The sequence below is a fragment of the Nerophis lumbriciformis genome, linkage group LG01 (assembly GCF_033978685.3).
Source record: "Nerophis lumbriciformis linkage group LG01, RoL_Nlum_v2.1, whole genome shotgun sequence".
NCBI classification, from domain to species: domain Eukaryota; kingdom Metazoa; phylum Chordata; class Actinopteri; order Syngnathiformes; family Syngnathidae; genus Nerophis; species Nerophis lumbriciformis.
The window spans coordinates 78,770,454-78,782,323 of NC_084548.2; the positions used below are offsets into that span (position 1 = coordinate 78,770,454).

General features: G+C 40.7%; 1 protein-coding gene across 2 annotated transcripts in view; it reads left to right on the forward strand.

The window, feature by feature from the left end:
• The window catches only part of mfn2 (mitofusin 2), a 51,123-nt gene extending 42,940 nt beyond the window's left edge, over positions 1-8,183 (forward strand). For both annotated transcript variants that reach the window (XM_072914845.1, XM_072914844.1), the window contains 4 exons: positions 2,440-2,660; positions 5,022-5,177; positions 7,742-7,938; positions 8,029-8,183. In XM_072914845.1, the coding sequence (XP_072770946.1) occupies positions 2,440-2,660; positions 5,022-5,177; positions 7,742-7,938; positions 8,029-8,167 (713 nt within the window). In that variant the 3' untranslated portion in view covers positions 8,168-8,183. The remainder of the gene's footprint in view (positions 1-2,439; positions 2,661-5,021; positions 5,178-7,741; positions 7,939-8,028) is intronic.
• The last annotated feature ends 3,687 nt before the right edge of the window (positions 8,184-11,870 follow it).

The window sequence follows — 11,870 nt, forward strand, 5'->3', positions numbered from 1 at the left end:
AATCAAAAAAGTGTTATAACTTGCATCAAGTTCAATAATAAATAAAACAAAAGTGTTATAACTTGCATCAAGTTCAATAATGAATCAAATAACTTGCATCAAGTTCAATAATAAATCAAAAAAAGTGTTATAACTTGCATCAAGTTCAATAATAAATAAAACAAAAGTGTTATAACTTGCATCAAGTTCAATAATAAATCAAAAAAGTGTTATAACTTGCATCAAGTTCAATAATAAATCAAATAACTTGCATCAAGTTCAATAATAAATACAATAAAAGTGCCACTTTGCTATCTTTAAAAAAAAAAAAAAGGAGGAGCTATGCATTTGGCAAGACAGGGCAAGTGACAGCACTTTCCCCCGGGAGAGCCACCTTGCTTCACTGTGAAACAGCACGGCTGTATGATCAGCTCCCATTTCCTCACACAGTGCAGAGAACAGTCGCGCTTTCAGTGGTCGTGTTTTGATCAAATTTACCGTGCTCACAACATATGTTAAAACCTCATTGAGTTCGGGGCTGAGCTGCCTTGACGCGAGTGCTTCCCGGTGAATGACACAGTGTGTGCCCGTCAGATTTTTGTTTCTCTGCAGGCGCTGGCTCTGGCTCGACGACCTTTGAGGTGCGAGTCACAAATGTATATATTTGTGTAATTGTGGTCCACACATTAGCCTGCTACCCATCCGCGCGAAAGTTTATTCCGCTTAGCCCCGCCCCCATTAGTTACTGTTGCTATGTCTGTCAAACTTTCGCTCGTACCGAGAAATATAAAGCCTACAGTAAAAATAAGGTAATTTCCATTTATTTATATAGCGGATTTCACAGACAGAATCACAAAGTGATTTACAGTGTGTATAGAAAATGAAAGCATAGTAAAAAAAAAAATCTAAGAATATAATAATAATAAAAAAAATTAAAGTGAAATTTCCTCCCGTTCCTCGCGCCCCACCTGTCATGTCTCTATTCCCCACCAGTGGGGCGCGCCCCACACTTTGAGAAACGCTGCTCTAATCACACAAAGCTGTCACGGCTCCAAAAATATTAATGAATTAAAATCAGTGTTGACCTATTCAAGTTTCCAATTACTACACATCAGAAATTCCACTTTGAAATAATTATTTTGGGGTGTAAATATTGCATATTTGGTGGTTTTTGCCAAACTAAATTCTCTTTGACAAAAAGACCATTACCAAACAAACAAAAAACATGAAAAATTAATAAACTTATTTTGGATTGATAGATCGGAAGTTGACTGAGTGTTGAAAGTAAAAAAAATTATCTTACGACTTATTTATTTTTAACTTTAATGAGTTGGGCCGTTGGATCTTCAATAATTTTAAGTTTAAAAACTGTCCTTAGTCAAAAAATAATAATTAACTAAAATCAATCTTGTTCTTAATTATTGATTTATGTTAGGCTCCAATTCCACTTTGATGTTTTTTTGGGGGAAAATATCACATATTTGGTGTGTTTGCCACAAAAAACAGGGTGTGACAAAAAAGGACATACAACATAAAAAAAATTGCCAAAAGTCTCATTATGGAGAGAGAGACCTGAAGTTGATGGAGAGCAGTGACTCACAAACTGTGTTACGTGTGCCGCCGGTGTTACGTGGGCTCCATCTAGTGGTACTTCCAAGAATCACTTGATTCAAGTACGGTCTTTTATTTTCCTGTGTTCAAACACAGTGTTACTGTTCAAACTGTGTGTAATGTTACAGTGGCCACAACTTTTAAATATACCTGTTGAATAAAACCGCTGCTTGGTTTTTAATGAGTACTTAGGCCTACTATTTGACTGTATTTTAATGCTGGACATTATGGTGGTACTTGGAGAGCCTAGTTTCTTCTGTGGGGGTACTTGGTGAAAAAACTGCTGATCTCGAGATTTAAGCGTTGAAGAAAAAGATATATATATATATATATATATATATATATATATATTAATGTAGGACTTATTTTTAACATTTTTATGACCAAAAATTAGTAGGACAAAACGGCGCTCGCCAAATCCTCATCAGTGAAGCATGTTTAATACAAACAGTGGGATTTGTAACAATTAGGAATGTTTGTGTCAAGTTTGCTCTCTTAGAGAAACAATATTAAAACAAAAATTTTATTTTTTCCACCATCTTTTCCATTTTCATGCATTTTTGAAAAAGCTCCAGGGAGCCACTAGGGCGGTGCTCAAGAGCCGCATGCGGCTTCAGAGCCGCGGGTTGCTGACCCCCGTTCTAAGGTGGTGCAACGTCCAAAGTGCCTGAAGTCATAATTTGAAGAAACACACCTGTCCAGCAGTGCAGAACATCTCCCGACAGTTCAGCAAATATTATTAGTCTTCAGATCAAACTCTTCACTTTTTGTCCGCTCCCTCAGACTAAGAATTATCGTTTGAATGGTGGACTTCTGGGTCAAAGTGTGAAATGTTTTGTGTCCGTGCAGAGGGTCTGAAGCCTCTCCTTCCCAGCCCAGTCAGAGAGCAGGTGGACAAACTGCTCCCTCGCCAGTGCTTCAGTCTGAGTTATGACCTGGCGTGTGACAAGCTATGCAGCGACTTCCAGGAGGACATCAGCTTCCACTTCTCTTTGGGCTGGACCATGCTGGTCAGCCGCTTTCTAGGGCCCAAGAACACCCGGCGGGCCCTCATGGGCTACAGTGATCAGGTATGTCGCAACTTCATCTGCACTTGCAAAATTGCACACATGAAAAACAGTCAAACAATACAAGTAACAAATTTCCGGACCATAGGGCGCACCGTATTATAAGGTTCACTGCCGATGAATGGTCTATTTTTGATCTTTTTTCATACAAAAGCATACCTGCCAACTACTCCGGTTTTCCCGTAATCAGTACGGTTTTCATCAACCTATTCCGGGTTACGGTTGCAGTGATAAAAAATACGTTTTTTCATTCATTTAAAAAAACGAGCGAACGATCATGGAATCAGCCGGAGAAAAATCGCAAACGAGTCTTAAACCGAAAAGAAAACTGCAGTCATTCCGTGAAGAATATTCAAAAGCCTATCCGGGAATAATTATCTGTTCCATAAAGGGTGAAAACTACGCGAATTGCACCTTGTGCAGACAAGATTTTTCGATGGGACACGGAGGAATTAGCGATGTAAAAGACCACGTTGGGACAAAAAAACACAAGTTTAATGCCGTTGCTAGCGATACAAGTGGAAAACTTTCAACGTTTTTCGTCGCCCAAACAGATTCTTTGGATGTGATAAATGCCGAAGTTTTATTTACGGAGGCAATAATTGAGCATGGACTTCCAATCGCACTGGCTGATCACATGGGACAGTTAAATGTTTGTAATGCAACCTTTAAAAATCATTACGCGGTGATCGCGGTCCCAAAAATAAACTTTCCTTGCATGATAATGTCCAGAAAAACTCACTTTATATTACTATAGAGTCCTTTTAACGAATGAGTTTGATGGTTTATCACAAACCTTAAATGAAAGAAGTCCTTTGTTCTCCTGCACCATGCATGCGCTTTGGCCTTGCTTCGTGTTTGGTGCGCAATCCTGTCGGCTGTATTTCACAGCACGTCTTTGACAACTTGAAGTGGCATAAAACATTTAAAACAAAGGGGTTATAGGAACAATCACTTTCAGTGTTTTATGCCACTTCAAGTTGTCAAAGACGGTATGCTGGTGCCCGACTGCCACAAGTGGAACAAACATTTGAAACAAAGGGGTTATAGGAACAATCACTTTCAGTGTTTTATGCCACTTCAAGTAAACTTATCATAAAGTTACCATATCATTTTTGCAGTATGATCAATCTGATAGAATAAATTTGGATTTTAGCCACAAAAAGGTAATGACACCAATGTTATCTATTGGAATTGTTTAGTACTGTTATACTGTTAAAAGTGTTTATACTATTTATGCTTTCAAGTCCAAGTTGAAGAAATCTTGTTAAATGTTGACAGCATAACTACCAAAATACAGAAGTATGTCCTTAATATTTTTGCAGTGCTATTTCTGTTGAAAAGTTCAAATGATTACATTAGAGATGTGATGTGCCACTTTTCAAGTGTCTGATGGCTTCAATTAATTTTCATGAATTTTTCATATTTTGAATTCTTTTGAAAGGCTTACAAAAAAACTACATTTGAATTGTAATTCCATGCTATTGACAGGACTATTAATTTTAATGAAGTTAGCTTACCATGTTTACAGTATGATAATTGTGATAGAAATGTGAATTTTAGGCACAGAATATTTTTTACAATTGAACAAGGCAGTAGATTATACAAGCTTGGACAGAAAGTTAATAATGACACCAATTTTTTTTTTTATGGAATTGTTTAGTACTGTTTTACCATTTGTTTACTGTAAAAAGTGTTTATACTTTCAATGAACAAATTGAAGTCTTGTGAAAGGTTGACAGGATAACTGGCATTAACTGTCAAAATAATTTCAAACTATTGAAGTTAGCTTACAGAATAAACATGTCAATCAACCCATATGATTTTTGCTGTAATATTTTTGTTTTGAAAAGTCACTGTGACTGATAGAAAAGTGATGGTTTTAGCAACATTTTAACCTGTCTGAATGCTAATAATCATTTTGCGTCGGGGGGGGGGCGAAGCCTGAGCCCCCCACCAGGACTTTGTCCTGGATCTACCGGGGCCTGCAACCCCTGGACCCTGGCTACTAGGTTTTTCTGATTTCAAAAGTTGGCAGGTATGAAACAATACAAGTAACATATTTCCGGACCATAGGGCGCACCGTATTATAAGGTTCACTGCTGATGAATGGTCTATTTTTGACAAAAGGCGCATTAAAGGAGTCATATTATTATGACTTTTTCTAAAAGTAAAAGACTTCCTTGTGGTCTACATAACATGTAATGGTGGTTCTTTGCTCAAAATGTTGCATAGATGATGTTTTACACATCATCTTCAAGTCACTTTCTGACAGTCTCTTCAGGATCTACTACTTGACCACTTGAATGACAAACTAAAAGCAGATAAGAAGTAGCTTGTTAAATCAACCATCTTCTCCTCCAGATTCCTCGGTCCATGGCACTGACCCCGGTCAGCACCAGCATGCCTCCCTTCCCGCAAAACTCCATGACCCAGGAGGAGCTGATGGTCTCCATGGTGACGGGACTTGCCTCCCTGACGTCTCGCACCTCCATGGGCGTCCTTGTCGTCGGTGGTGTGGTGAGGACACACTCTCTCATGACCTCCATGAAATATACACGCATCATGACGAGGGCTGCAAAATTCCGGGAATATTCAAAGTTGGAAACTTTCCATGGGAGTTAATGGGAATAAACATTGAATGCAACATGCTAGATCTTGCAGCATGATTATTAGCTAAAACAACCTGATTTCATGCAAATTCAGTAGAATTTCAACCCTGCACTGTGCATTCCTCCATCACATGTGCAGTGCATTCCTCCATCACATGCCCAGATAATTGCCAGCATGCTACACACTACAGCAGGGCTATTGAGGCCACACTAGTATTTGAGCCCAAGGACTTCATCCAGTCAGGTAAGTGTTGATGGGGTAAATATATTTGATCTATGGTATTTAAGTTGAATATTGCTTGTTACTGTATGACTGTAGACTACTCCAGCAGACTAGCTGTTCCTGTACTTGTTCAATGATTTTGGGGCCAATATCTCTAGCTAGCTAGGTTTATGTACCACCACAGTGGTAGAGGGGTTAGTGCGTCTGCCTCACAATACGAAGGTGCTGGGTTCAATCCCGGGATCGGTATCTTTCTGGTGGTGATGGTGACTTGACCAGGGTATACCCCGCCTTCCGCTCCAATGCAGCTGAGATAGGCTCCATCGAGCCCGAAAGGGACAAGCGGTAGAACATGGATGGATGGAGCTAGGTTTATGTACCACCACAGTCTCATAATGAACCAAAAATATTTCGCTGTTAGCCGTGATGCTAATTTTCTCTATGTTAAATCCCATTAATTTATGCTAACGACGTTAGCGATCCGAATTGACCTTTTTTGTGATGTGTAAAGTTCAAATAGCAAATACTAAATGACAATGTGTGGTTTCCTCTGCCTTCTGTTCTGCTAGCCATTCTGTTGTCATACAAGAATGTAGCTTATAGTTTGATTTAGCATGCTGATTGACTGTTCATTTATTCATCTAGCCTATTTCTATTCATTTGTCCATCAGTCAAATATTTTTAATATATATATTTGTGTGTAGCATTGCATTAGTCTTTTACAAGAATGAATAAATGCAAAGAGAATTAAAGCTGCAAGCAGCATTGGTCGGGCCGGCGTATTTGGCAGGTGCTAGTCCAAAGTGTCCCAATACTTTTGTCTACTTTTAGTCTGAAGTGTCCCAAGACTTTTGTCTAGTGTACCTACCTTGTCTGCATTGTGTGGGCACGTTGGTGCTTCCTGCTTTTAAGCAGCCATCTTAAAAAAACAGCAGCGCAGCAGCATCAGCGCAGCGGGTCTTTGAAGGCTCATAAAATCAAAACCGGAGCAGTTAGAAAAAAAGCGCTTCTGTCATTGTTATCACAAGGGTTCAATCTCTGTCCTGTGTTAGTTTGAAGGCGAAACGACAAACGCGCTCAGAGGAGTTCGTTTTTGAAGGAAGGTGACCGGTTTTTACAAAAAATGTGTTTTGAAGGGGGAATAGCAAACTTCCTGTTGATTTTTGCTGGGGGTTGTCAATTTATGAAATGTAGGTCTAAGTGAGACCTACGGAGAGGTTTTTGTTTCATGTCTCTCCGACCTTCCCAGTGGGAGTTACAGGCAGTTTTGTCATTTTTTTCTTCCGAGGAGCAGTTTTTTCTCCGTTTTATTCAAAAATTGCTCTAGAGCGCAATTTTTAAATTTGGGGTTAGGTTTTTTTATTAGATCGCAATGTTTGCCAGTCCTGATGCGTGCGTTCAGTTTGGTGAGTTTTGAAGCATGTTAAGGGGGTCAAATTACAGCTCAAAGAGGCAAAAGTTACTGTTTTTAGTACTTTTTTTGTCTTGAAGGGGGAATTGCCAACTTCCTGTTGATTTTAGCCCGACAATGTACTATTATGAAATGTAGGTCTAAGTCAGACCTACATAGAGGTTTTTGTTTCATGTCTCTCCGACCTTCCTAGTGGGAGTTACAGGCAGTCTAGTTTTTTTTTTTCCTAGGGGGCGCTAGAGCGCAATTTTGAGTTTTGTGGTTCGTTTTTTTTTTAAAAAGGCAATTTTCGCAGGTGTGTGGGTCAAATATGGTGAGTTTTGAAGCATGTTAAGTGGGTCAAATTACAGTTTAATGTGGCGGCGGAAGAATAAAGAATAAAGAATAAAACCTTACAAATACAATAGGTCCTTATGTCCCATTGCATAAGGACTCCCTTCGGGAGTCCTTTTGCAATGGGCCATGCGGGCCCTAATAATGCCACGATGTGTGGAGACATTTCACCCCAACCAATGTAGGCAGAAAGGCGGTGTACATTAGCAAATACTGTGCAAAGAGCTACGTCAGGTATGCCACAAAGATGCAGCAGCATACAGACAAGTGCCCAATGATATATCATTATTGTAATTACCCATTCATTCCCATATCCATCCATCCATTTTCTACCGCTTATATTCCCATTAATTCCCATGGACGTGTCCAACTTTGAATAAAAAAAAAAAAAGGTCAATATTTCCAAACTTCCCGAGCTTAACTTCTCGTGGTAAATTTCCGGAAATTTCCCGGCAACTTTCCACCCCTTTGCAACCCTAATCATGACACGTCTGTGTGTGGGCAGATCTGGAAGGCCGTGGGCTGGCGTCTGATTGCCTTGTCCGTGGGTCTCTACGGCCTCCTTTTTGTCTACGAGCGCCTCACCTGGACCACCAGGGCCAAGGAGCGTGCGTTCAAGAAACAGTTTGTGGAGTACGCCTGTGAGAAGCTGCAGCTCATCGTCAGCTACACGGGCTCCAACTGCAGCCACCAAGTCCAGCAGTGAGTGCACGTAACGCATCATCACCCTGCGTGGGAGTGGTGTCACTAAACCTCTCTTTGCCCTCCTGCTCGTCTGCCTGTGGCTACCAGAGAGCTCGCCGGGGTGTTTGCTCAGCTCTGCCAGCAGGTGGACGTGACCCGGCAGAACCTTGAGGACGAGATGACTGAGATGAACGGCAAGATTGAGCTGCTGGACGCCATGCAGAGCAAAGCCAAGCTGCTGCGGTAAGAACATAGTGCATGCAAAGCATTTCTTATCAACGTTAAAGGGGAACATTATCACAATTTCAGAATGGTTAAAACCATTAAAAATCAGTTCCTAGTGGCTTAATTTATTTTTTGAAGTTTTTTTCAAAATTTTACCCATCACGCAATATCCCTAAAAGAAGCTTCAAAGTGCCTGATTTTAACCATCGTTATATACAGGTAAAAGCCAGTAAATTAGAATATTTTGAAAAACTTGATTTATTTCAGTAATTGCATTCAAAAGGTGTAACTTGTACATTATATTTATTCATTGCACACAGACTGATGCATTCAAATGTTTATTTCATTTAATTTTGATGATTTGAAGTGGCAACAAATGAAAATCCAAAATTCCGTGTGTCACAAAATTAGAATATTACTTAAGGCTAATACAAAAAAGGGATTTTTAGAAATGTTGGCCAACTGAAAAGTATGAAAATGAAAAATATGAGCATGTACAATACTCAATACTTGGTTGGAGCTCCTTTTGCCTCAATTACTGCGTTAATGCGGCGTGGCATGGAGTCGATGAGTTTCTGGCACTGCTCAGGTGTTATGAGAGCCCAGGTTGCTCTGATAGTGGCCTTCAACTCTTCTGCGTTTTTGGGTCTGGCATTCTGCATCTTCCTTTTCACAATACCCCACAGATTTTCTATGGGGCTAAGGTCAGGGGAGTTGGCGGGCCAATTTAGAACAGAAATACCATGGTCCGTAAACCAGGCACGGGTAGATTTTGCGCTGTGTGCAGGCGCCAAGTCCTGTTGGAACTTGAAATCTCCATCTCCATAGAGCAGGTCAGCAGCAGGAAGCATGAAGTGCTCTAAAACTTGCTGGTAGACGGCTGCGTTGACCCTGGATCTCAGGAAACAGAGTGGACCGATACCAGCAGATGACATGGCACCCCAAACCATCACTGATGGTGGAAACTTTACACTAGACTTCAGGCAACGTGGATCCTGTGCCTCTCCTGTCTTCCTCCAGACTCTGGGACCTCGATTTCCAAAGGAAATGCAAAATTTGCATGGTTGGGTGATGGTTTGGGGTGCCATGTCATCTGCTGGTGTCGGTCCACTCTTTGTTTCCTGAGATCCAGGGTCAACGCAGCCGTCTACCAGCAAGTTTTAGAGCACTTCATGCTTCCTGCTGCTGACCTGCTCTATGGAGATGGAGATTTCAAGTTCCAACAGGACTTGGCGCCTGCACACAGCGCAAAATCTACCCGTGCCTGGTTTACGGACCATGGTATTTCTGTTCTAAATTGGCCCGCCAACTCCCCTGACCTTAGCCCCATAGAAAATCTGTGGGGTATTGTGAAAAGGAAGATGCAGAATGCCAGAGCCAAAAACGCAGAAGAGTTGAAGGCCACTATCAGAGCAACCTGGGCTCTCATAACACCTGAGCAGTGCCAGAAACTCATCGACTCCATGCCACGCCGCATTAACGCAGTAATTGAGGCAAAAGGAGCTCCAACCAAGTATTGAGTATTGTACATGCTCATATTTTTCATTTTCATACTTTTCAGTTGGCCAACGTTTCTAAAAATCCCTTTTTTGTATTAGCCTTAAGTAATATTCTAATTTTGTGACACACGGAATTTTGGATTTTCATTTGTTGCCACTTCAAATCATCAAAATTAAATGGAATAAACATTTGAATGCATCAGTCTGTGTGCAATGAATAAATATAATGTACAAGTTACACCTTTTGAATGCAATTACTGAAATAAATCAAGTTTTTCAAAATATTCTAATTTACTGGCTTTTACCTGTACACCCGTCCATTTTCCTGTGACGTCACATAGTGATGCCAACACAAACAAACATGGCGGAAAGAACAGCAAGCTATAGCGACATTAGCTCGGATTCAGACTCGGATTTCAGCGGCTTAAGCGATTCAACAGATTACGCATGTATTGAAACGGATGGTTGTAGTGTGGAGGCAGGTAGCGAAAACGAAATTGAAGAAGAAACTGAAGCTACAACATGCACTTTGAGAGTGCAGACAGCCCAATTTTCATCAATTAATATATTCTGTAGACATACCCTCATCCGCGCTCTTTTTTCTGAAAGCTGATCTGTCCAGTTTTGGAGTTGATGTCAGCAGGCCAGGGAAGCCGGGGTCGATATTCTTCTATGCCATCTCTGTCGTAGCATAGCTTTCGTCGGTAAAGTGTGCGGAACAAACGTCCGATTTCTTGCCACTTTGGCATCTTTGGGCCACTGGTGCAACTTGAATCCGTCCCTGTTCGTGTTGTTACACCCTCCGACAACACACCGACGAGGCATGATGTCTCCAAGGTACGGAAAACAGTCGAAAAAATGGAAAATAACAGAGCTGATTTGACTCGGTGTTTGTAATGTGTTTGAGAAAATCAATCAATCAATCAATCAATGTTTATTTATATAGCCCTAAATCACAAGTGTCTCAAAGGGCTGCACAAGCCACAACGACATCCTCGGTACAAAGCCCACATAAGGGCAAGGAAAAACTCACCCCAGTGGGACGTTGATGTGAATGACTATGAGAAACCTTGGAGAGGACCGCATATGTGGGTAACCCCCCCCCCCCCCTCTAGGGGAGACCGAAAGCAATGGATGTCGAGTGGGTCTGACATAATATTGTGAGAGTCCAGTCCATAGTGGATCCAACATAATAGTGAGAGTCCAGTCCATAGTGGATCCAACATAATAGTGAGAGTCCAGTCCATAGTGGATCTAACATAATAGTGTGAGAGTCCAGTCCATAGTGGATCTAACATAATAGTGAGAGTCCAGTCCATAGTGGATCTAACATAATAGTAAGAGTCCAGTCCATAGTGGATCTAACATAATAGTTAGAGTCCAGTCCATAGTGGATCTAACATAATAGTAAGAGTCCAGTCCATAGTGGATCTAACATAATAGTAAGAGTCCAGTCCATAGTGGATCTAACATAATAGTTAGAGTCCAGTCCATAGTGGATCTAACATAATAGTGAGAGTCCAGTCCATAGTGGATCTAACATAATATTGTGAGAGTCCAGTCCATAGTGGATCCAACATAATAGTAAGAGTCCAGTCCATAGTGGATCTAACATAATAGTGAGAGTCCAGTCCATAGTGGATCCAACATAATAGTAAGAGTCCAGTCCATAGTGGATCTAACATAATAGTAAGAGTCCAGTCCATAGTGGATCTAACATAATAGTGAGAGTCCAGTCCATAGTGGATCCAACATAATAGTAAGAGTCCAGTCCATAGTGGATCTAACATAATAGTAAGAGTCCAGTCCATAGTGGATCTAACATAATAGTGAGAGTCCAGTCCATAGTGGATCCAACATAATAGTAAGAGTCCAGTCCATAGTGGATCTAACATAATATTGTGAGAGTCCAGTCCATAGTGGATCTAACATAATATTGTGAGAGTCCAGTCCATAGTGGATCTAACATAATATTGTGAGAGTCCAGTCCATAGTGGATCCAACATAATAGTAAGAGTCCAGTCCATAGTGGATCCAACATAATAGTAAGAGTCCAGTCCATAGTGGATCCAACATAATAGTAAGAGTCCAGTCCATAGTGGATCTAACATAATAGTGAGAGTCCAGTCCATAGTGGATCTAACATAATAGTGTGAGAGTCCAGTCCATAGTGGATCTAACATAATAGTGTGAGAGTCCAGTCCATAGTGGATCCAACATAATAGT